At 38.1% G+C, this 27,173-nt stretch overlaps 1 protein-coding gene and 1 non-coding gene across 6 annotated transcripts in view; one reads left to right on the top strand and one right to left on the bottom strand.

Annotated features, from left to right (window-relative positions):
* FAM13A (family with sequence similarity 13 member A) overlaps positions 1-27,173 on the bottom strand; it is a 315,289-nt gene that overhangs the window by 183,084 nt on the left and 105,032 nt on the right. For all 5 annotated transcript variants that reach the window (XM_066279160.1, XM_066279162.1, XM_066279161.1 and 2 more), the window contains 2 exons: positions 25,603-25,756; positions 879-960 (listed from right to left, as the gene is read on the bottom strand). In XM_066279160.1, coding sequence (XP_066135257.1) covers positions 879-960; positions 25,603-25,756 — 236 coding nt within the window. The remainder of the gene's footprint in view (positions 1-878; positions 961-25,602; positions 25,757-27,173) is intronic.
* Positions 23,346-23,421, top strand: TRNAN-GUU (transfer RNA asparagine (anticodon GUU)). Its single transcript has one exon. It is a non-coding gene; the product is annotated as a tRNA-Asn (tRNA).

Here is a 27,173-nt window from a genome sequence, read left to right as displayed (position 1 = left end):
ATGGATCATTCTCAAGAATTGACCATATGTTGGGCCACAAAAACAACATCAGCAAATTCAGAAAAATCAAAGTTGTACTAAGCATATTTTCTGATCATAAAGCCTTGAAACTAGAATTCAACTGCAAAAAAGAGGAAAAACCCCCACACAAATGTGGAAACTAAACAACATACTTCTAAAAAAATGAATGGGTCATTATGTGTTAAATAAGTTTTCCTTTCCACTGGCCAAAACAATTATGTGCATTTTGAATTTTTCTTAATAAAGAAAATAAAATTTTACACATTTGAACCTTTATTCTGTCATATGTATAGTGGTTCTTATTTTTTCTTGTTAAAAGTGACTGAAATACTTCCATTGAATGAAATACTTCCATGTGTTATATTTATAGTTTTGAAAAGATATTTCAAGTAATTAAAATAGATTATTTAATAATTTTGTTATTAATAAATTTAAGTAAATTTTGTTTAAACATATTTTATAATTACAAAAAAATCAATGGAACTTATTTCTATCTTGAAAAAGAAAAATTATAATTAGACATTTTATTTTACCCCTTGAAGGAACTTAGGACAGATTTAAGATTTACTGATAATGATTTTCTATACAGTAAGTTAGAAACAATACGAATTGAGCAGAAGTAATATAATTACTAAGAATACCACTTTCTGTTAAATAATTGGACTGTCCAGACAATTTTTGGATGACTATAACCTAGGATCAAATGAACTAAATAAAAAGTGCTTTTTATACCACCAGGTCCAAAAAGAGAGCGAAAAGGCTGAGGGGATGAAAGCAACAGACTACAGAAACACAAGAGCTACAGAGCCTAGCTAAGTGCTTCATGCGGAAGCCTAATGGTCAGATACAACTTAGCTTGGTTTTTGGAGATCGTTTTTGCCTGTCTCTTTCTAGGTCTTTTGTTAGAAGTATGGGTAAGGAGTTCTTACAACTGGCCTCCTATAAACAAAGCATAAAAGAAGCATTAGAAACAAAAGAACATTGCCCTAGCCAGAAATTAAAATGCAGTAAAATGTCACTTTTTCAGGGAAACAAGAAGACATTCTGAATTCAGTTGTTCACATTGGAAGCTAACCATATTGTAGTGAGGAGACAAAATGTTTCTTTTTCTTACTTGTCACATATAACAGTGAAGTAAGGTAAGATGATGATAGGGTAGGTGTGGAACACACCAGTCATACATATTCAGAGATGTCCATTAAAAATTTCACTTTCAGGGTCCTGGCCATTTGGCTTGGCAGTAGAGAGCCATCCCAGTGTGTGGAAGTCCTGGGTTCGATTTCCGGTCAGGGCACCAGGAGAAGCGACCACCTGCTTCTCCACCCTTCCCCTTCCCCCCCCCCCCCCCGTCTCTTTCTCTCTCTCTCTTCCCGTCTTGCAGCCATGGCTTTGCAGCCATGGCTTGAATGGTTTGAGTAAGTTGGCCCAGGCACTGAGGATGGCTCCATGGCCTTGCCTCAGGTGCTAGAATAGCTCAGTTGCAGAGCAAGGGAGCAAGGCCACAGATGGGCAGAGCATCTCCAGGTAGGGGGATTGCCTGGTGGATCCCAGTAGGGGCACATGTGGGAGTTTGTCTGCCTCCTAGCCATTCACTTAATAAAAAAAAAAAATTTTTTTTTCACCTTCACTATCATGTCACTTATACACCCACAGATAGCTCAGTGGAGAATTGGATAGTAAATTCTCCAAGACATCAACCAGCAAACTTAGAGTTACCAACTTTTCCCATAATATACTGCTCTCAAAAATTAGGGGATATTTCAAAATGAATATGAAGCAATAAAATATTCCCTAATTTTTGTGAGCAGTATTTCTCAAATTGGTTCTGTTTCAGTAAATTAAATTTTTTTTCTTGTATTTTTCTGAAGTTGGAAATGGGGAGGCAGTCAGACAGACTCTCGCATGCGCCCGGCCGGGATCCACCCAGCATGCCCACCAGGGGGCGATGCTCTGCTCATCTGGGGTGTTGCTCTGCTGCAACCAGAGCCATTCTAGCACCTGAGGCAGAGGCCATAGAGCCATCCTCAGCACCCGGGCCAACTTTGCTCCAATGGAGCCTTGGCTATGGGAGGGGAAGAGAGAGACAGAGAGGAAGGAAAGGGGAGGGGTGGAGAAGCAGATGGGCGCTTCTCCTGTGTGCCCTGGCCGGGAATCGAACCCAGGACTCCTGCATGCCAGGCTGACGCTCTACTACTGAGCCAACTGGCCAGAGCCTCAGTAAATAATTTATATTAAGCAAATTTCTTCAGATAATTCAGCAAATTATTATTGAATAGAGATAGTTTCACAGCAATACCATAACTGAGAAAGAATATCTGAGTATTTGTTTCCAAAACTGTGATGCATCTAAGTCCCTGGTTTCACACCAAAATAGCACTTACAAAAATAATAGAAGAACTTACAAGGAGGCAACTTACATGGAATTAGATAGAGTTACTACTTATTTCTACATAATAACAAAACAACAAAATTTTGTTGTCTTAAAAAAATAATTGAGGACACCATTTGAATAGCTATTCATGGACAGATTTTCCATGGCTGATTCTATCTCTATGTTGAGAGGACAAAAATACACGAGGAGGATTACATACAACAATAAAGCGAAAGAGAAAGTAGGTCATATTGCTTTCACTTGCTCCATAATCTTCACTTCTACATCCCACATTTTCCCCTATCAGACCTACAATTCAATTATCTAAATTATGGGTTTTTTCCTCAGTTTAATTTAGAGTTAATAAATTACAATATAAATATACTTTAAATTGTAGTCTCACTTGACCATTGGTGGTGCATCAACCTGGGACGCTGAGGTTCTAAATCCCAAGGTCGCCTGTTTGAGTGTGGGCTCATTGGCTTGAGTACAGGCTTGCCAGTTTGAGCGCAGGGTCCCTGGCTTGAGCATGGGATCATAGACATGACCCCATAGTTGCTGGCTTGAGCCCAAAGGCTGCTGGCTTGAAGCCCAAGGTCACGGGGTTGAGCAGGAGTCACTGGCTCAGCTTGAGCCCTCTAGTCAAGGCATGTATGAGAAGCAATCAATGAACTACTAAAGTGATACAACTACGAGTTGACATTTCTCATCTCTCTCCCTTCCTGTTTCTCTCAAATAAATATATAAATAAAGCAAATAAATAAATAAATTGTAGTCTACATTCTTTATAATATTACTAAAATTTGCTAGAATTATATTTATTTATTTCTAAAGGGAACTGTATATTATCAGGATAAAATATTCCTAAAGAAAAATACTACTTACTAACAAATATCTACTGAATCATAGGATGTATCAGGCACTGTCCTAAAAACTTTGACTTGATAATGCCACCCCCCCCCCATAGCCCTATGAGTTAGGTACTATTATCATCACTGCCATATGAAGTATAACATAATGAAAGCTTATAGAAGTAATTTGCCAAATACTTCTAAAGGACTCAAAGGTGGTTCTGTAGAACTTAAAAGGCCCGAGCTCTTATCTTTATATATGACTTTTCATCCAATACACTTGACATGTTAAGTCAGTAGGTTATACAGCTATAGCATTTTAAAGTCAAAACAATCTTTAAAGATTAAAATTGGCCCTGGCCGGTTGGCTCAGTGGTACAGCGTCGGCCTGGCGTGCAGGAGTCCCAGGTTCGATTCCCGGCCCGGGCACACAGGAGAAGCGCCCATCTGCTTCTCCACCCCTCCCCCTCTCCTTCCTCTCTGTCTCTCTCTTCCCCTCCAGCAGCCGAGGCTCCATTGGAGCAAAGATGGCCCACGCGCTGGGGATGGCTCCATGGCCTCTGCCTCAGGTGTTAGAGTGGCTCTGGTAGCAACAGAGCGACGTCCGGGAGGGGCAGAGCATCGCCCCCTGGTGGGCGTGCCGGGTGGATCCCGGTCAGGTGCATGCGGGAGTCTGTCTGACTGCCTCCCTGTTTCCAGCTTCAGAAAAATACAAAAAAAAAAAAAAAAAAAAAAAAAAAAGATTAAAATTTAGTCAACCTGCCACCGCCTTCCCAATTTTACAAATGAAGGACTTGGATCCTGAGGTGACCAAGGTAACTAATAGTGGTGGAGCTGAGAACCATGCCTAGACCACAGGGCTGTACACAGCACCTGTTCTCAGCTTTGGGCCAGGGAACAATATTCCCGTACTTCACGGGGATTCAAGAACCTCTTCTAAGCTGAAGGGCGGCTGTGGTGCTGGCAGCACTCAGCTGCATGTGGCCTCACGCACAGCTCTATGCAAGGACCCAAGGGTACATTTCTGAGATCTCCAAATATGTGTGCATTCCAGTCCTACCCTTTCCCACCAGTCACAACACCTGTTAGTGAAAGCCACTTACTGGAAATAGTGAATAAACCTATTCCCACTTCTGACTCACTGTGAGAGTGATACACTATATCCAGCATGACATTTAGAAGATCAGAGTAATTAACTGTATCATCCATTGCGTAATTTGACTACACTTGAATAATAACACTTAATCCTCTACCCCCCCTTTTTAAACTACTGGTGTGTAAATATGAGAATCCAGTGAGGAAAAAAGGCCGACTCTAAAGGGAAATTAACCGGAATAGCTGACCTTTTTTTAATGTCTTTGTACTAAAAGAGATAGTCTTTCTTTAAAACTTTTATTTTCACTCCTTGTCTTTCTGAATTAATAAGTATAAGGATGATAGTCAGCTGTTCCCTATAATACTCTGAAAGCATTTTTTGTAAACTTTTATCTGGAAATGCCACCTACATGAATATATTTATATTTTGTTTTGTGATTTTAAATTCAGACAACAGAGACCAAGTAAAGTGCAGTAGTCAGAGGACTAACCTAGGAGTCAAGAGATATGGCTTCTTATCTGAGTTCTCTAACCAGTTGTGGGAGATTGGTTAAGCATTTTAACCTCTTGGACTTCTCCCCTCAGTTCTGAGATCTATAAAACAGAAGATGGGATTGATCAGATGAGCTCCAAGAATCCCATTTAGTCCTTGGGTTTCAAGATTTTGTGGTTCTTAGAAGAAGCAACAAAAAGGTAACTCACCACTTATTCAGAGATACTTTACCAATGCCCACCAGAGTGCTGCTGAAATACTGGCATGCACCCATGTCATGGGCAGTGGGTCAGGGATCTAGAGCTATAGGGCACAGGAAACATTTCCTTTAGGGCCACTATTACTCAGATTTCTGGAGAAAAACAATTCAACTAGTAGCTTAAGAAGTAACTGGTAATAATGTATTCTTTTAAAAAATATATATATCTATATATATTTAAGTGAAAAATATTTTTAAGACAAAACTTTGTTAAGGTTGTACATTTAAAAAGCCACTTATACTTGTAGGTATATACAACAGAATTAAAAACATACATCCACACAAAACTTTTATATGCATGTTCATAGCAGCATTATTCATAATAACCAAAAAAGTGAAAACAACCCAAATGTCCATCAAATGATGAATAAATACATAAAATATGGTATATCCCAGTGATAGTCAACCTGGTCCCTACCGCCCACTAGTGGGAGTTCCAGCTTTCATGGTGGCCAGTAGCGGAGCAACCAAAGTATAAATAAAAAGATAGATTTAACTATAGTAAGTTATTTTATAAAGATATATTCTGCCAAACTTAGCGAAAATCCGACATAAAGTACTTGGTAAGTAATTGTTATTATATGCTTTAACTTGCTGTAACTCTGCTTTATAAATTTTATAAAATAAAGTTACTTCCTTACTTTATAAATCACCATTACTGTGGAACCAGTGGGCGGTTAGAAAATTTTACTACTAACAGAGATACAAAAGTAGGCGGTTAGGTATAAAAAGGTTGACTACCCTTGGTATAGCCACAAAATAAAATAATATTCAGCTATAAAGGGATAAAGTACTAATACCTGCTAATCACATAATCTTAAAAGCATGATGCTAAGTGAAAGAAACCAAACATGAAAGGACAATGTTGGTCAAATAGGTTTGTAAATATGATGTATATGTTCACTCGCTTATAGTTTGCATTGGGTTTGGGGGACAGGTTGTAAGGTAGCAAAGTCCTTGTATTATAGCCTAAGGCAGGGGTCCCCAAACTACGGCCCGTGGGCCACATGCGGCCCCCTGAGGCCATTTATCTGGCCCCCACCGCACTTCCAGAAGAGGCACCTCTTTCATTGGTGGTCAGTGAGAGGAGCATAGTTCTCATTGAAATACTGGTCAGATTGTTGATTTAAATTTACTTATTCTTTATTTTCAATATTGTATTTGTTCCCATTTTGTTTTTTTACTTTAAAATAAGATATGTGCAGTGTGCATAGGGATTTGTTCATAGTTTTTTTTATAGTCTGGCCCTCCAACGGTCTGAGGGACAGTGAACTGGCCCCCTGTGTAAAAAGTTTGGGGACCCCTGGCCTAAGGCTTAGATTTAAGACTAAGCCTTTCCCACCCTTTTAATACTAAGATCTTTCCAACTTCCTTCTAATACTAAGATCTTCTCAAAACTAAGCTTTTCCCTACACCCTTGATTGTTGCATGATGGAGGGTAGTGTACTCTTATGAGGAATCCCATTATGCCTCAGATAAGTGGCTTTGTATCAGAGACTTCTTTATTTGTATACTGGCTTAAAGGCTTTGATTTTCTAATGCAGAGGTCCCCAAACTTTTTACACAGGGGCCAGTTCACTGTCCCTCAGACCGTTGGAGGGCCGCCACATACATTGCTCCTCTCACTGACCACCAATGAAAGAGGTGCCCCTTCTGGAAGTGCGGTGGGGGCCGGATAAGTGGCCTCGGGGGCTGCATGTGGCTCACGGGCCGTAGTTTGGGGACGCCTGTTAAAGTATAAAATAAAGAAGACTGGGGGCTCTCTCGCTTGGTTCCTGCTATCAGCGTTGCAGAGGAGAGGCAGACAAGATGGCAGAGTGCTGAAGAAGAAGCCAGTTTGTGCACAGTTTTTGCAAAGAGAAGGAGATGGGGAACAGAGGTGAATAAGGCTGGTGGGGCCTCTGATTCTAGGAAAACTCAGATGAGTCAGTGGCTTTGGGAAGTGTTTTCCCACTGTGTGTATTTCTCGCCCACCAGGTGTGAGCTAGAATTAAAGGTAATGGCTCACACATTCTTGGCTCCATTGTTTCATTGCCGTCTGTCCAAATCAAATGCGAACCTGCAAAAGCCAGGTGGCTATGATGGTGGCCGCAGCTACTGGCCGTACAGACAATATTGTGTGACTGCACTTATATGAAATCTCCAGAATAGGCAAATGGAAACAGGAAGCAGATCAGTGGTTGCCAGGGCCTGGGAAGAGGGAAGAATGAGGAGTGACTACATCAGGCAGTGACGAATGGTTCCTGCCTGTATGAGGTTTCTTTATGGGAATTAGGCAATGATAATGGTTGCCCAACTTTGTGAATATATTAAGAACCAATAAACTATATACACTGAACTGTTGAATTCTATGGTATATGAATTATATCTAAATTTTTAAAAAGCTATTTAAAGCAAGTCCCTATACTTCCAGGGCAAAGGAAAGAGAGTTGGTTTGTTTGAACTCTATTCTTAGATTAGCAATTTTCAACCTTTTTCATCCTGTGACACACATAAGCTAATTACTAAAATTCTGTGGCACACCAAAATATATATGTATTCTTTGCTGATCTGACAAAAAAAATAGATATGGTTTTGATTCATTCACACTGGATGGCTATTGTTCTGTTGGCTGTTGTCATTTTTTTTACTTGACAATATATGGGAAAAGAATCAGTGCCCCTGACTAAATAGTCAGGAATAGCATGTTTTAAAAAAATTTCTGCAGCACACCAGTTGAAATTCACTGCCTTAGAAAACGTTTTTGAAAAAGTCTGAAAGGTGGTTGTTTTATGTTTGTAAGTATTAAACTATGAACCTGAAAACTGACTTAAATATTAACCGAGCCCTATTATATGTGGCATTCCAATGCTGGTCACTGAAAAATGGAATAAGACATGAATACATTCTATAGGGTATATTCAATATTTAAACATTTGTTCTACTTAACTGAGACCTCTGACTTAACTGAATGCTTGCTTACTCTAATGGCTTTTGTGCAACATCCAGTTGCTTAAACCAGCTGTGTTATTTTGGTATCATGAAAACATGATTTAAAAATAAAATAGGGAAGGAAAAAAAATACCTTGTTCATTATGGCATTGTTGGCCTTACTAATCAACCACTAATGACATTAATGAGTAGAAAAGCACCCCCTGTTCCCTCAGCCTAGCACACCACTCCCACAGTTACTCACAGGGTTGTTTCCTCATTCACCCAGGCCTCTGCTCAGTTTTACTAGAGAGGATTCCCTCTTGGGACAACTTACCTAAATTGCCACTGATCTCTCCTCCCACTTGATGCTCTCCATCTCCCTATCTTTATTTTTATCTTTTTAGAGCCCTGTGCAACATCTGACTTCAATACTTACTGGTTTTAACTATTTATTGTTCATCTTACCCTACTCTGAGAAGACTCCTTCAGTCTTGCTCACAAATATATCCATTCACAGGACCTAGAACGTTTGGCATACAGTAGGAGCTCAATTATTATAATGAATGAGTGAACCAAATGAATGAATAGAATTCCTTTTCAAACCTTTCACAATCCCCTCTGCATTCCTCCTGTTTTTATTTCTTTCCTTAATCAGCTTATACATTTTTCACGATTCTTCATTCCTTTGCTAATTCCCTTCCTCCAATCATTGCATTCAACTCACAAAAAGCTAACCATAAATCCAGCTATATATGCCTTCTCTGTGCTGGAAATGGAGCAACTGAAAGTGGCTGGGGAAAAAAAATTACAGAACTGGTTGAATGTTTCATGTTATATTTATCATCATAAATCTTGAATAAACCCCCTCTAATGCACAGCAATCCAGCTATACTTTAGTAACTTGACTTTCCACTCTCCAAGATGATATTTTATGTCTTCTCTCTTCTTAAACCTCCTTTCCTTCCATTCTCATTTCATATCATTGGAAAAACAGAAGCATTTGAGCAGAGGCTACTCACTGTCCCACCATCAAAAATACAAACCTGGTTGCAACCACTTCATCCTCTCTGCCTTCCCTCCAGTTATAGTGAAAGGTAAGACTCTGATCCTATCAAATAGACATTGACTCCATGTTCATCCTGGATCTAATCTCCTCTTACCTGCTCAAGAACTTCACTCCTTCAATTATCCCCTCCTACTCCCTCTGCACTAGATCATTCTCGTTAACCATAGGCCCATGCTGTAATTATATCTTTTTTGTTCATTTTTAAAACCTTCTTTAATCTTACTTCTCTCATTAACTATGATCCCACTTTTTTGCTTTCCTGTATAACAAACTCCTTCAAAACATCTGTCTTCACTATCTCCATTTCTTTATCTTCAGTGCCCCCAAACCTGATTTTTGTCACTACTCCACAGAAAGTGCTGAAAACAGTCACAACTTATTCACCATCTAACTAGCATTCTCAGCAATTAACCCAAGTGACTCCTTGTTCTCGAACTACTCTATTAGCTGCCACAACACCACTGGTAGGAAAAAATAATTGCCTACTTCACTGACCAGTTCCACATAGTGTCCTTGGTTGCTACTTATCCTCTTTACAATAAAGTTATATATCTATTAATTATTTGGGAATGTTCTGTATCCTATACTGAACAGAAGTTCCACAAAGGCAAATAATTGGTTTCCTCTATTCACTATTGGAACAATAATGCCATAGAAAGTAACTGGGATAGTGGGAGCTCAATCAATTGTGCCAAATAAATGATTGAAATGAAGTTATAGTGACTCAAGGATTGATGTAGAGAAGTCTTTTCCTAAATGACATAATGATCTCGTTGTACTTTCATGGCTTTTAAATACAATCAATATGTTAATGGCTCTCAAATTTGTATCACTATCTTTGACATTTCTTCTAGGCTACATATATATAACCACCTACTTGTCAATTCCACTTTGTTGGCTAATAAGTACCTCTGGTTAGTATATCCATGCCTGGGCTTTAGGTTTACCTGCAAAAAAATTCTGTTAGTACTTGAGTTTCTTCCCCAGATCAGCAGATGGCACCAAGTGGCTCAAGCCAATGTCTTAGTATACTTTAGTAACTATTTAGTGTCTACTTGATTCCTCCCTTTCCCATACCTCCCACCATCAAACCCACCAGCAAATCCAGTCAGCATTCTCCAGAATGGATTCATTCTCCAGACTGCATTCTCTTAACTGGAATTCATTCACAACTCAGTAGTAATCAACCTAAATTACTTCAGTCATCCTGCCTTCATTAAGCTTTGCACATGTCAAATAGATGATGTCACTTCTCTATCAACTGATGAGATAAAATCCAGATTTTTTAGCATAATTTACACAGCCATGCATAATCAAGCTCTTGCCTACTTCTCTGACTAAATGTCATACTAATAGTGCTCTGTATTGCATTTTTTGTTTTTTTCTTTTCTTTTATTATTAATTTTAATGGGATGACATTGATAAATCAGGATACATATGTTCAGAGAAAACATCTCCAGAGTATTTTGACATTTGATTATGTTGCATACCCCTCAGCCAAAGTCAAATTGTTTTCCGTCACCTTCTATCTGGTTTTCTTTGTGCCCCTCCCCTCCCCCACCCCCTCCCTCTCCTTCCTTTCCCCCTCCTCTTACTATCACATTTTTGTCCATGTCTCTGAGTCTCATTTTTATGTCCCATCTATCTGATTTACTTATTTCACTCCGTATAATGTTATCGAGGCCCATCAATGTTATTGTAAATGATCCGATGTCATCATTTCTTATGGCTGAGTAGCATTCCATAGTATTTATGTACCAAAGCTTTTTAATCCACTTGTCCACTGACAGACACTTGGGCTGTTTCCAGATCTTCGCTATTGTGAACAATGCTGCCATAAACATGGGGTGCATTTCTCCTTTGGGAACACTGCTATGGTGTTCTTAGCGTATATTCCTAAAAGTGGGATAGCTGTGTCAAAAGGCAGTTCGATTTTTAATTTTTTGAGGAATCTCCATACTGTTTTCCAAAGAGGCTGCACCAGTCTGCATTCCCACCAGCAGTGCAGGAGGGTTCCCTTTTCTCCACATTCTCACCAGCACTTATTCTGTGTTATTTTGTTGATGAGCACCATTCTAACTGGTGTGAGGTGATATCTCATTGTGGTTTTAATTTGCATTTCTCTAATGATTAGTGATATTGAGCATTTTTTCATATGCTTATTGGCCTCTGTATGTCCTCTTTGGGAAGTGTCTATTCATTTCTTTTTCCCATTTTTTGATTGGATTGTTTGTCTTCCTGGTGTTGAGTTTTACAAGTTCTTTATAAATTTTGGTTATTAACCCCTTATCAGTCATATTGTTGAATATGTTCTCCCATTGTGTAGTTTGTCTTTTTATTCTGTTCTTATTGTCTTTAGCTGTGTAAAAGCTTTTTAGTTTGATATAGTCCCATTTGTTTTTATTTTTTTATTTTTATTTATTTTATTTTATTTTATTTATTTATTTTTTTACAGAGGCAGAGATAGACAGGGACAGACAGACAAGAACAAAGAGAGAAGAGAAGCATCAATCATTAGTTTCTCGTTGTGCGTTGCGACTTCTTAGTTGTTCATTGATTGCTTTCTCATACGTGGGACTTCAGCAGACCGGGTAACCCCTTGCTGGAGCCAGGGACCTTGGATCCAAGCCGGTGAGCTTTTTTGCTCAAGCCAAATAAGCCCCCCCAAATGAGCCCCCCCCTTGCTCAAGATGGCGACCACGGGGTCTCGAACCTGGATCCTTCCACATCCCAGTTCAACGCTCTATCCACTGCGCCACCGCCTGGTCAGGCCATTTGTTTTTATTTTTAATAAAAAATTTTTATTTTCATTTCATTTATTGTATTCTTTTGCTTTAGAATTTGTATAGTTTCTTTTTATGATTTCTGCCTCCGTGCTCATTTTGTTCCTGTATTGCTTTCCTGATTTTGCTGAACTGTCTTTCTGTGTTACTTGGTAGCTTGCTTGCTGAGCTTCTTTAAAATGATTATTTTGAATTATTTGTTGGGCAGTTTATAGCTCTGCATTTCTTTGAGAGTTCATTACTACAATTGTGTTTCTTCAGTGATGTCACTCATTGCCTTGCTTTGGTGTTTGCACTCAGTTTTAGGATCAGCAAAGACTACGGGGGTCTTCAGTGGTTAAGGGTGTGGGTGTCCACACTGGCAGTGGGGGCTGCAAGGGTCCTTTTGCTCTCCTTTACCTCCATAGGGGGAAGTCACAGCCAAAGGGATCTCTTTTGGTGACGGGCAGTGCCGGTCTATGGAATGGGGTGAGGCAGGTGCAATGCTTCCTACACTTATCTATGTGGCCTTCCTTGGCTTTTGTGCTCCATCGGGTTGCTGGAGCTTCTTAATATACTCTGGAGCTTTCCCAGAGCTATTTCCACATATTAATGGTTGTCAAATTACTTTTTGTGGGGGTACAAGGGTTGGGGCCTCCTAGCCTGCCATTTTGCTGATGTGCTCAGCTTTGCTTTATAGTCTGTGAACTCTCCCATGTCCTTCCAACAAATTCCTTTACTTCTTTTCATTCTGGCTTATTAGTCTAATTTTAGCCATGGTTGCTTTTTGTTTTCAATCAAAGTACTTTAAGTTACACAAATATTTATTATAGTGTCAAAGTATGATCACTCAGTAGAAAACTGTGGAATTAAATCTTATAATAATGATGATGCTGATCATCAAAATAATAACACTAGATATCACTAATATAGCACTTCCTACACACACGGCATTTTTCTAAGCGATTATTATACATTTATACATTTGTATAATCTTTTCAATAACCTTATAAAACACTTATTTTTACTATGTAAATTTCTCATATATAAAACTGAGGTAAAGAAAGTATAAGTAGATTGTCCAAGGTCATACACCCAATAAGTGGGAGAGCTGGAATCTGAAACCAGGCAGTCTGTCTCCAGAGGCCTGCTCTTAACTGTACAGAATAATGCGTTGCTTGAAGACTCCTTCTCAGTGGTGGAATTTAAATAATTTAACAACCAGTTCTCTGCCCTAATAACCGTTTTAAGTATAAAAAACAATATACTGAAAGGTAGTTTATTATTTCATGCATTTAATACTTAAATAAGAGCAATAAAATAGGTATACAAAACTAGATTATGTTATGTCTTAAAATACTAATAAAAATATTAAATAATATCTGACAAAAAACAATAAAACTGTTATTTAAGGTATTTCCATATTGCTTCTTGATTGGTGTTCTCACTTGCAGTTTTTTTTCACCTACAGATGGAATGAACATTACTACGGGCACTTAAAATACACTGTTATATAGATGAACATTAAAAAAGAGTAAGGGATGTAAATTTGTGATTTCCACATTGGGCAGCTGCCCAGGTGCCCACCTTAGAGAGAACCCTGATTACAAGTGTTATTTTAACAAATGGTTCTCTGAACTCAACAAAAAATTGAGTATTGGCTCTGGCAAACCAGTGCTGAATCCCACCACTGATTCTTCTTATTTAATAAGATAAGAAAATGTTGAAAGTAAGGTGACCCAAAAAGTCAACAAATTCAGGAAATCATTATAAAAAGATCCATACAAATGATACAAAATTGTTTTCACAGTAAAATCCTCAAATGCTTATTTATTTCCTAGTCTTTTTTTTTTTTTTTTTTTTTTTTTTTTTTTTTTGAAGCTGGAAACGGGGAGGCAGTCAGACAGACTCCCGCATGCGCCCAACCGGGATCCACCTGGCATGCCCACCAGGGGGTGATGCTCTGCCCATCTGGGGAGTCGCTCTGCTGTGACCAGGGCCATTCTAGCGCCTGAGGCAGAGGCCACAGAGCCATCCTCAGTGCCCGGGCCAACTTTGCTCCAATGGAGCCTTGGCTGCGGGAGGGGAAGAGAGAGACAGAGAGGAAGGAGAGGGGGAGGGGTGGAGAAGCAGGTGGGCGCTTCTCCTGTGTGCCCTGGCCAGGAATCGAACCTCGGACTCCCGCACGTCAGGCCGATGCTTTACCACTGAGCCAACCGGCCAGGGCTATTTCCTAGTCTTTTTATGTGGACCTTTGTTTGGGAATGGTCATAAGTTTGGAATTCCACACTTTCTTCTTTTCACAAACCACAATCATAATATATCATTTATGTGGGGTGAAAACATGAAGATTTCAACCTTTATTGAGTCTTTTCAATGTATTCAACATTGCTTTTGTAACAAATCATTTTTTCTGTATACTATACTATACTATTCAATACTATAATGTTCGAAAGCCTTCTATGTCCTTTGTCTAGGCACCAGGAAGACTACATTTCCAACATCCTTTACAGTTAGGTTGGGAGCCATGTGACTGAATCTACTCATTGGAATGGGAGCAGAAGTGTTACAAGCCACTTGTAGAGACCGTCATCAAAATAAACCATATTTATTCTCAACCCCTTTTTTTCCTGCTGATGCAATCTTGGATGATGATTGGGGAAATACGGCCTAGAACTGCTCAACCCACTGGACTGTGAAGTAAGTGAGAAATAAGCTTTGTGTTAAGTCAGGGGTAGTCAACCTTTTTATACCTACCGCCCACTTTTGAATCTCTGTTAGTAGTAAAATTTTCTAACTGCCCACCGGTTCCATAGTAATGATGATTTATAAAATAGGGAAGTAACTTTACTTTATAAAATTTATAAAGCAGAGTTCAGCAAGTTAAAGCATACAATGATAATTACTTACCAAGTACTTTATGTCGGATTTTCGCTAAGTTTGGCAGAATATATCTTTATAAAACAACTTACTATAGTTAAATCTATCTTTTTATTTATAATTTGGTTGCTCCGCTACTGCCCACCATGAAAACTGGAACTCCCACTAGTAGGCGGTAGGGACCAGGTCAACTACCACTGTGTTAAGCCATTAAGATTTTGGAGACTGTTATAGAAGCTTCTATTAGACACCATTTTCTTAAAAATAGCTATAATGTTATATTCATGTTGTATTTGTTTAATTAACTTATATAAGTATTATTAAAAATGACATAGTTTTGGAAACAAACGCAATCAACTCTTGATTAGCATATAGTAAAACTGATAATGAACATGTATATATGAGAACAGCCTATTAGCCACAAGCATTCAGAGTTGCATGGACAGAAGTCAATATGCTGTAAGTGTAAATATAGAGAATTGGTTAATCTGGCATTAATTAGGTGGAGTTCTTTTAAGCATTTTTATTGTATACTCTAGAAATATGAACCCTTACAAATACCCAGAACAGTTATCATGACTTCCCTGAAATAAGTTTGAATTATCTTTTATTTACACATTTATGGTGCAATTCAGTGAACATTTTAGAGTAAATATAAGGAACTAGAATAAATGCTTTGGAAGGTACAAAGATGTATGATCTACTCTACAACTTTTAGAGAAAGCCAAAGTTTCAGTAAATAAGAGATTCTGTTCAGATCCTTGAAGAACTTATAATGCAATACAAGAAAGAAAAAGCAATTCATCCAAGGCAAAATGTAAAGCATGTTCCAATAGGAGAAAGAAAGCATCCTAAGACAAAAGAGGATGGAGATTAAACTGTACCTGAAAAATGAGAGAGGGCTTCATAGAGGGAGTAGAATTTGAGATGTCTTCGTTGAGCACTCACCCACTCAACTAGAAGCAGACCCTAACACAAGGACTGAAGGCAAGTCGTTCACTTGGGTGATCATCAGGGTAATAACAGAGGGAGAAGGTAGACAGTAAGGGGTGTTATTATTAAGCTACTAGAAATATTACATGGCTCTGAAGCTTCCACTTGGAATAAAGTTCTGGAAATGGTATAAAACACATGCCCTCAGAATTATTTCAACCAAGGAATCAAAGAGCTGGGCATGTATAAGCCATATTCCTCAACTACTGGTTAAGAGCTGCCCCTTGAGGGAAATTCCTTTCTAGGTACCTTTGGTCCACAGAAGTGTAACTTTTATTCCTAGGAGGTCAACTGAAAGAAATAGCAGAAATTCAGTTTCAAGCAACTATCAATGATCTTTAAAAATTGTAAATTATTCATTTTTTACTCAGTGCCTCTATTTGCCAAATATGTGCACTAATGGCTTAAAGTAGGCAAGTCCTGGGGTGTCAGTTCCAAAATATTGCCATCTCACTCTAAGCACTTTAAAGGTTATGTAGTAAAATGATGTTTTCATAACCAAAGCAATTTAACCTATCTTCTGTTAAATACTCCTCATGACAGGAAAGAAAGAATTTCACACCTGCCAGATATATCTAATCTATTCTAATGATGCTTCAGCAGACATGATCTTTCTAGTGTTTATCTGCAAACATTCTACAAAACAAAACATCTGTGGAAAAGAAATCAATAGCAATCTGAATTGTAAATATGTGGCTATGATCTAAAAACTGGAGCCATAAAAGTGCCCCAAGCTAAGCAATAGTCTTTAATACTATATACTTTTATTACTTAATGCTTCGTACTTACAGGTAATCTAATCATGTTTGCACCAATAGAAAGTGCCCATTTGGGTCATGCAAGCAAATGACATTCTGTCATGGTATTTTATCTTTGTTTTTCTTAAACATTATTTAATATTTTTTAACCTTCAAACTCAGAAACAATCTAAAAGGTATGCCTCATTTTCCAAAGAAAGGTTTAGTATGATGAGTAAGTACATTTTAATATAGTGCTACCTCTGAGTTCCTAAGCCTTCAAAATAATAACAAGCAGATTTTGGTGGGTACAAGTCAATCATGCTTACCACATCAAGTTAACCAACACAGAAACAATCTATGCTGCCAAATCAGAGTATCAAACAATGACATAAAAACCACAGCATTTTTTATTCCTACTATGACTCCACTGCTACCCAGTCTGGAATATTCTTGAGGGGATATGTTTATTTTCTGAAGAGGGCCAGCACTTAGTCCTGAGCTTTACACAGAGTATTATTTTTTTAAGTGAACATTTTTTGAAGTTATTTTTTTACATTATAGCCATATAAATGAATAGGTGGAGACATATACAATGTTTTTGAACGTAAAAAGGTCATAGGAAATGTTTTAGAAGGTTTATGTGATTTATCAGCTTATGTGGTAAATGACTTTCATTTTATAGGACTAAGGTGGAACTTTGTAATCAAACTTTCCATATATTGGTAAGTGAGCATGTCCCTCAGACTAATCTCCATGGAAGTCTATGCTAATATTTTGCTTTTACTCAGAACATTTTTTTTTAAAGTGAGACGAAAGAAGACAGAGACAGGGTCCCTCAGGCGCCTCAACCAGGATCTACCCAGCAAGTCCTCTACTGACAATTCTCTGCCTATCTATGCTGTTGCTCAGCAAGTGAGCTATTTTTAGCACCTGAGGCCAGGCTCCCCTGAACCATCCTCAGTGCCTGGGGGGTCGATGTGCTCGAACCAATCAAGCCATGGCTGTGGGAGGGGAAGAGGGAGAGAGAGAGAAAGACAAAGAAGGGGAGAGAAGCAAATGGTCTCTTTTTCTGTGTGCCCTGACTGGGAATCAAACCTGGGGCATCTACACACCAAGCTGATGCTCTAACTGAGCCAACTGTCCAGGGCCTTATTCATAATATTAAAAAAAGAAAAACAGTTTTTAGAGTTTGCTTATGTGTCACACAGGAACATCAGCATTATTATTTTATAGACAGATTTCAATTTAAAACCCCAAAGTTAATATTTAACCACAACTCCCCAACTTAATGATCTTTTATGGCTCAAAATGACTACTGATTATTTCCCATAATCAAATAAAGTATTAAAGTACAAAGATTTCTCAGTCTAATAATACTTGGAAAAACATGAGACATGAATGACATGTTCTGAAGACAATTTCAAAAGAAATTCCCAAAGATATAATGAGCAATAGCTACACAGTCTAAAAAAAGAGTCTCACAAGATGTTGATTTGGAAGAAGATGATACTCATCTAGGTCCTTCTAAATAGGTATTTTAAAACATATTAACCATATTATTCTCCACATGTACTTATTTGAGGCTCTATATTAACCCTATTAAGTATATATACATATAACTTATACTCAAAGTGTATAAATGATATGTATATACTGGAAAGACCAGGCCTATCTGTCCACCTCAGTATCTGCCATCCTTCTGGGTAAATTCAGAGTCAGTATAAACAAACCATTAATACCTTTATTCATCATCCCTTTACCATCTCCTTTCCAATAATTTTCTTTTCTTCTCCACTCAGTCACTCATTCTCATAAACACAACCTAAATCTCATCATCACTCTAGAGTTCTCCACCTCAAAAATCCCTGGTGTAAACATCCACTTTTCTGTTCACAGCCCCCTACTTTTTTAGCTTGCTTGCTCATCTACTCCAATTTCAAACATTCTTTAACCTAACTGAGGTCTCTAGTACTTCCTATTATGTTGCTCTTTCATATCCTAACTTACCCTCCAGTTCTTCTTATCACTTTCACTACTCCATACTACCCTAGTTCAAGCCACCATCAGTGATTAACTGGAATATTGTGATAAAACCCCTGTCAACAGTCTATTCTCTGCCCAGCAGTTAGAGTAATCCTTTTAATACACAAGTCAGATCATGGCACTCTTCTGTTTGATGGTGTCTTTTAAAATACTGTCCGAATAAAAGTTAAAGTCCTTCCAATGACCTTTAAGAGTATACATTTTCGATCTGGTTCTTTGTTGCCTCTGTGACCTCATCTCCTTTAACTTTCTCCCTTAATCACTGTAATTCAACCACAATGGCTTTTAAATCTGCTCGTCAAACAGACCAGGTATACTCCTGTCTCAGGGCCTTTGTACTATTGTTTTCTCTGTTTGGAATGCTCTTCTTTCAAGTGTCTTCATGGCTTGTTACTTCACCTTCCCCAAGTCTCTGCTCAAATGTCCCCTTGTCCATGAAGCACTTGGATTATCCTATTTAAATGGGCATATTCTATTCCCCAGTACCTTACCAGTACTGCTACTCTCCTTCCCTGCTTTTCTCTACAGAACATTTCATCATTTGACATACTACCTCTTCTGTTAATTGTTTATTGTCTGTTGTTTATTATATCCTTATTAGAATATAAGCTTTATAAAGGCAGAGACTTTTGTCTGTTGCTCACTAATATACTTTATACATAGTAGGCAACCAATAATTATGTGAATTTAATAAATTCAGCTTAAATTACATGATCCACTATTTCAACATCCACCAAATTTTGTGTTTGTAAATACCTGGGTTATTAAGTCAGTTCTTGAGTAGATATTAGGGAAAAGCTTCACTGAATTCTGGATTTAGACCCTTTTATGAACAGAGACTCCAGAATTATTCTGAAGCCATAGAAATTAAACTATGGCTATTAAATGTCTATGTAAAAGAGGTGTTTCTCTAACCCAGCTATTCAGGAATACAGCTTTAAACTTCCAGTCTGGCAAAATAAAGGTGCTTATACTCCTTCCTAGAAACTTACAAAAAACCAAAAATAAATAAAAAGAGAAAAGAAACTTCACCTTAAGTGAAACAAACAATGGCCACTGCTAGAGACAACCAAACATGAAGACCAGTTGTCAAATTCAGCAAAATGTGAACCAAAATGCTGAGTCAACATGTGTTTTCTTAGACCTTCAGCACACTACAAATTTCTCCAAATGTCAGAGTGCTAAAAGGTCTATACAAATTTCTTTCACTGAAGTACTAGATCTAGTGGACATCATCAAATCATTGCAGAATCTGGAAAAAGCTTATAGGAATCATGGTTCACTCCCCCCAAAATGGCAGGGCAATTGGAGCATGGAGTTGAAGGAAAAGTCATGCATATAAGCTATCTGTCCTTATCTTTGCTTTGGCCTTCTGGTAGAGCAAACCTGCCTGGAAGTGAGGCTGATTAATGCATCGTAGAAGCCACAATCAAGACATGTATTTCTCTGTGTATAAAATGCTCCCATGTATAAGACACACCTTAATTTGGGGGCCCAAAATTTGAAAAATAATGTATTACATAAAGTTATTGAACTCAAGTTTTATTCATCATACAACTCATACAACTCCTCATCCCCATGAAAAAGCAGGAAATGCAAGTTAAAAAGTCTACAACCACTGTATAAGATATACCCAGTTTTTAGACCTTAAGTTTTTTGAAAAAGAGTGTACTGTACACAGGGAAGTATGGTAGGTAGATTCACCAGAGTCAGCTGAGCAGAAATAGACATAAGGTAGGTACTCCCCTGACAGCCTGTTACAAAAAGGCTGCACCCAGAGTCACACCAACTCCCTGCTTACAGCAAAGTGATAAAGTAAAAATCTAAAGTACAGTTTAAATTAAATCCATCCTGTTCTTTTAAATCTTTCATTGTTCTCCCATTCCTGTAACTGTTAACTCCACAGATAAACACTTTACTAGTTTAGTATATCGCTCCTTAGTGCTACTTCCTATGGTCTAGCCAGAAATACCTGGTCACCACTATACAAACATTCCATATTCTTAAAGCATATTCTTCTGTGTGGAAGGTTTTCAGCTCACCACTTTACTTCCTCTCAACTTATTGAAATCCTAGTGATATTTTCATAGTCACTTATATAGTGTGTGTTTTTTAAAAACTGGTTCATTTTTTAAAGTAAATATGGATAGACATTAAATACTAAAATTACATTCTGTCTATTGAGGGTACAGATTCTTGCCTTTCCAAAGACAAAGGGATACTTAATTTAATCACACACTGAAAACCAAAATATAAATACCAAAAAAGTGTCTAGAAGCAGTAACTCTTCTGTCATGAGTAATACAACCTATTGTCAACTTTATTTTTCTGCTTTTGACTCCCTGTCTTCCTTCTGTTAATTAAGTCTGACCTTTTAAGATATTTTAGCCATCAGCAGTATAGAAACTGAAGTAAAAGAGTCAATCAGGCAAATATATATTTAATGAGAAGGAATGAGGACCAATGGCGAGTGATTGTGGAGAGTCAGAATGTAATCCTCAGCATCAGACTTAACACTATAGATACAGCCTGCACTACACTAAGTGCAGTGAGACACACCTTCTTTGTTCTGGATACTTCTATTACATTTGGTGAATGAATCTCAGGTTAAGTTTGGCAATCACATTGACATTTCATATTGTGCTAAAAGCTAACTAAAATCTGTGGATGACTTTCAATTCAACTATTATTATTTTGGTCTCTTCTTGGCTGTACTGGTGCATATCATTTTATGAACATAAGTATAGTGCTTTCCAAATTATAATGATTATATCAGACATGGTGCTTTTGGTGCAAGAATCAAAATACTCCACTAAAGGGAGTTTATACTTTAGGAATATTTATTTCCCTCACGTGAGTATAAGTCCAGAGCTGTGTGTGGCCAGGGTTGGTTCAGCAGATGAGCAATGATGGGCAACCTCAGTGTGTCTGTGACACGTTCATCAGAGACCAAAGACGGTGGCAGCAGCTGCAAGCATGAAAGCATCCAAAAGCAGATAGGAGAGGTGGGCATTTTGATACAGAGGCCTACTATCTTTCCTTATTTTGAGAATTCAAATGAAAAATAATTTATGTACAGTAAAATACATAAACCTTAAGTGTATAGTTGAATTTTTTTTTTTTGTATTTTTGTATTTTTCTGAAGCTGGAAACGGGGAGAGACAGTCAGACAGACTCCCGCATGCGCCCGACCGGGATCCACCCGGCATGCCCACCAGGGGCGACGCTCTGCCCACCAGGGGGCGATGCTCTGCCACCCCCCCCCCCCGGGGCGTCGCTCTGCCGCGACCAGAGCCACTCTAGCGTCTGGGGCAGAGGCCAAGGAGCCATCCCCAGCGCCCGGACCATCTTTGCTCCAATGGAGCCTTGGCTGCGGGAGGGGAAGAGAGAGACAGAGAGGAAGGGGGGGGGTGGAGAAGCAAATGGGCGCTTCTCCTATGTGCCCTGGCTGGGAATCGAACCCGGGTCCCCCGCACGCCAGGCCGACGCTCTACCGCTGAGCCAACCGGCCAGGGCTATAGTTGAATTTTTGACAAACGCATACACCTATATAACCCATGTCCCCAATAAGATATAGAACATTTTCTTCACCCCTGAGAACTCCTTTGAGCACTCTCCTAGTTAATCATCACTGCCCTAACTCCACCCAGAATCAACTACCAGCTCTTATCTCTTAAGTCTTTCTTTTCTTTTCTTTTGTAATCAGGGATGAAAATCTTTCCCAGAGGCTCACTCATCCCCGCACACTTTACCTTCCATCTTCCAGGCCAGAAATGTGTCTCTTTTGACTGTTAAGTCAATCACTGACTAAAGAGTAATTATAATGTCACCCTACTATAGATCATTTATGATTTATCCATCCCTTAGGGCTATGGTGGTGGGGCATCTGACCTCAGCACATAAATTCAAGTCCAAATAAAATGGTGTGCTGTTTTGTTTTGTTTTGTTTTTAAGCAAGAAAAAAGAGGAAAATGGCTGTCTGTGCACACAGGTATAGGCACACATGCACACACACACACTGATGCAACATTTTGTTACTTTCAACAGGCAGCCATCCAATATCTGACTTATATCTTCCCAGATTTATTTCATATGCAAATGTGTTCATTCACTTCAATAATTAAAATACTGATGACAGAAACAAATGTAGAGACCTCCCCAGAAGTTAACAACAACCCACATTCCAATGCTCTGGTCAAAGTTCTTCATCCAGGTCCAAATAACATCAAATTTATACTCATCTGAGCCCCAAATCTCTATTTAGCATCATGCAAGATGTCATTCAGCACTGACTCTGTTTCCTATACTGGGGTACACAGAGATGTGTCAATGGACAGGTGTCACACTCAGTCATCTTCATGAGCCTAAACTCATTCTCAGTTCAGACATTTATATCTGTCACTCTTGTGTACTTATCACTTGTTTTGTTTCTGTTTCTTCTTTTTGTATACATCTTTCTAAAAGCTGAGCTTATAAGAATGATCAGAATAATAACTTGGTTTTTTTGTTGCTCTTTCATTTTTACCATCTTTTCAGTATGTTAATGATTTCATTGCAAACCTCCTAATTCCTTTTTAATCTACCTTCCTCTTGGTTTATATGTTTCTGTGATTTTAGGAATTTAAAAAATCTGCTCTCTAAACAATGTCCAGTTTTATATATCTAACTATGACTAGCATAGTCTTCATTATTGTAGACCTTAAAATGGCATTAGCACAACCTGTTAAAATAATTTTCATAATTTCTATTTCATATTTATTAGTTACAATTAAGCCCACAAAGTCACATTCCCCTGTTGCATTATCTACCTTCTCAAAGATAAGATTATTAGCAAGATCAGTTTAAAAGAAAGTATCAGGCCCTGGCCGGTTGGCTCAGTGGTAGAGTGTCAGCCTGTTGTGCAGGAGTCCCGGGTTCAATTCCCAGCCAGGGCACACAGAAGAAGTGCCCGTCTGCTTCTCCACCCCTCCCCCTCTCCTTCCTCTCTGTCTCTTTCTTCCCCTCCCGTAGCCGAGGCTCTATTGGAACAAAATTGGCCCTGGTGCTGAGGATGGCTCCATGGCCTCTGCCTCAGGCACTAGAATGGCTCTGGTCTCAACGGAGCAACACCTAGATGGGCAGAGCATTGCCCCTTAGTGGTCATGCCAGGTGGATCACGGTAGGGTGCATACGGGAGTCTGTCTGACTGCCTCCCCATTTCCAACTTCAGAAAAATACAAAAAAAAAAGTATCAAATATTCTGCTTTATGTCTCAGCAAGTTAGCCTTGCCTATTTTCTTCATATTTGAGGATTCCCTTATTATTTTATCAGCCCTAGTTGGGCTGAATGTTAAAATATATTTATCAGAGATATAGCTAAAATAAAGTCAATCACTTTATAACATTTTAAAAGAAACCCCTGCAAAGTATTATAGAAACTGAAGAAACAAAATTAAGGTAAATATTTTCTATCTAAAAATAATTTATTTCCATTTTTTTGGTAGCAAACTGACATAGGTAGGTTTTCTTTTTTGTATTTTTTTTTGAATCATTGACGTTTTCTTAGATTACATTTTACTTCCACCTTACACTTGATATTTTCCAATTTCACTTTATCATTTTATCTGAGCACTGTTTTCCCCTTCCCTCAAATTTCAGTTTAAACTTCTCTTTATTATGTTGGTAAGACTCCTACTAAGTGCATTTCTTTCAGATGTATTCAATCCTTTACGGGGAGTCTGTTGTGTTAACAGCATAAACCCCAGTTAAGAAAACCTGGCTTTGGTCTTCTTTTGTTGTTTTGATAAGATGCTACTTGATATCCATTACATTTTATTTCTTCTTCAAAGTCATGGCCTCAATTGGAAAAAGAAATGAAAATACCCCTTCAACATCCATACCAAGCAACTCTTATCATTTGTTGCTTTATGAATCAACAAGAGTAGAGTACAGTCTGTGAATCTGATAAGTTCCAGGAGACCTCTTGAGGGAACCTTTTATATCAATTCCATCATGATTTACCTCAATATAAACGAGAAAAAAATATGTCTTTCATCTTTTCCTTCATCTGGAGGATTTGGTTTGGATGTTTATTCTGCGACTTTCAATTGTAAATCTTTAGAGACCTACATGCATTTACCTAATATGTAAAGAATATGTTACAGGCCCTGGCCAGTTGGCTCAGCAGTAGAGCACCGGCCCAGTGTGTGGAAGTTCCAGGTTTAATTCTCGATCAGGGCACACGGGAGAAGCGTCCACCTGCTGCTCAGACCTTCCCCCATCCTTACTCTCTGTTTCTCTCTTCCCCTCTCACAGCCAGGGCTGCATTGCAGCAAAGTTGGCCTGGGCGCTAGGGATGGCTCCATAGCTTCCACCTCAGGCACTAGAATGGCTCTGGCCACAATGGAGCAACACCCCAAATGGGCAAAGCATTGCCCCCTGGTGGGCATACCAGGTGGATCCCAGTAGGCGACATGTGGGAGTCTGACTGCCTCTCCGCTTCTAACTTTGGAAAAATACAAAAACAAAACAAAACAAAACAAAAAACAAACAAACAAAAGGAATATGTTATAAATTATCAGCCAATATACCATATACAAAGATTTAGATAGTATTGTCAAGAATTCTATAGAGTTTAGAAATACTCTCCTTTACTGATTGATGACAGTTACCAATGACTACAGATATGGGACTTAAAACCTGAGGTTGAACTTAAAGATGTCGCAGTCACAAGAGAGACAAAAAGACACAGTGATATTGTCTAAAGGAATTTTGCAATTTACTCAGTGAGCTAGCACTCCTGAGCACAGACATAAGTATGTATTGTACCCCTGTCGTAATACCAGACTTCTATAAAAAGCTGATACACCCGATCGACCATAGCACTGGGTACACATATGTGCTTTTGAGGTCATTTTATAGCAGCAAGGAAACATCAATTCACAATTCTCCAATCTTAGGAGAATACATACTGGTTAACAAACATTTGATATCGAGAATAGATTTTATAAAAAGAATTAAATAAACACAGGAATAATGATCTGAAGTTATATACATAGGAATTTTTATGACAAAGAATGACTTAAATGTCTTCCATTTAAAATATAGTAATACTGAAAATTAAATACCAAACTTACTTTTACTAGGATAAGCTTTGCTTGATTTTCACACCTCTGGTTATCATTTTCTGTATACTCTACTTCAAACAGAGTACTGTAATTTTCTAGTATGGTAGCCATTATCTTGTTGCAAAGGTCTTGTTCTTTCACGCATTCAAGCCCAGGTGGCACACTGAAAATAAGGGGAAAAAATTGAGGGAAAGTACTTTGTAAAAACAAAAATGCCAATACAGCTGACTCAGGATTATATTTTGACATGTCCTCAATGACTGATCAGCCTTCTTATAAGGAACACTTGGAATTTTCAATAAGCTTATGGTGACACATATAATGTTGTGGGGACAACTGCTGATTCCCAAGATTTCAATCAATAGCTTGTGTTGAAAAGAAAAGTACCTGCTCTTCAGGAAGAAGGTATAGGTTAACATCAGTACAACAATGCTTTGTATATACCAGAATTACTATACATAATGTAAAAGTAAAAGCAATAAAGAATGAGTGCTATGAAAAAAAATGGGTATTTTATCATGACAAATACTCAGCCACACAAATAATAGTAACACAATCTTTAAGGATTTCTTAGAAAATGTACAAAAAATACAAAAATTAAAGGAAAAAATGAATACTTCTGGGAAAAAATATACTGATAATTGTTGAAGCTGAGAGATGCGTACATTCAAGATTTATTATACTATTCTGTCTTCATTTGGGTATGTTTAAAAATTTCTATAAATAAAAAAAGGTGAAAAAAACCCTCTGAATGCAGAAGACACCATAATATACTATAAATATAACTAAGATAAATATCTCTTTAGTAAGATTAGTAAGAATATAAAGAATTCCTACTAACAATAAGAGAGTGAATTTTTTAAAAAAGAGACAAAACCATGAGTTATAAGACATATAGAAGAAAATATTTAGACAGTCAATAATCTCACGAAATGATACTTAACTTCATTGAGTAAGCAGTAAAATGAGTTATAAAAGCAACACTAAATATTTAATACCCATCCGTATTGGTTCTGTATGGCTGCTGAAACAAATTATCACAAACTTGGTGGATTAAAACAACAGAAATGTATTCTCTGAAGTTCTGGAGGTCAAAAGAGCCAAATCAGTATTACTGGGAAGAAATTAAAGTGTGAGCAGGGCCACACTCCCTACAGAGGTGCTATGAGAGAATCTGTTCCTAGCTTCTGGGTGGCTGGCAGCATTCCTTGGCTATGATTGTATCATTTTAATCTTCAATTAAAGCTAGAATTTCCAAGTTTCTCTCTGCTCTGTCTTTACAAGGCCTTCCTTCCTCTATGTGTATGTATCTAATTTCCCTCTACCTCCTTTTTATAAGGACACATATTATTGCATTGAGTGCCCACCCAGATAATCCAAAATAATCCCCTTAGCTCAAGATTGCTGTCTTAATTACAACTGAAGTCCCCTTTCCTCCTCAGATAAGGAAACATCTACAGTTTCAAAAGATTATCACCTGCTATCTCTGGAGACATTATATATCCTACTATAATACCACTGGGGTACATATCCGAGGGTGACTCCCAGGAGCCACACTCTTATACTTCCCTCAGTTCTAG

This window comes from Saccopteryx bilineata, chromosome 5, assembly GCF_036850765.1.
Source record: "Saccopteryx bilineata isolate mSacBil1 chromosome 5, mSacBil1_pri_phased_curated, whole genome shotgun sequence".
NCBI classification, from domain to species: Eukaryota; Metazoa; Chordata; class Mammalia; order Chiroptera; family Emballonuridae; genus Saccopteryx; species Saccopteryx bilineata.
The sequence above is the reverse complement of the archived record's forward strand: the minus strand, read 5'-3'. Positions and strand labels throughout refer to the sequence as shown.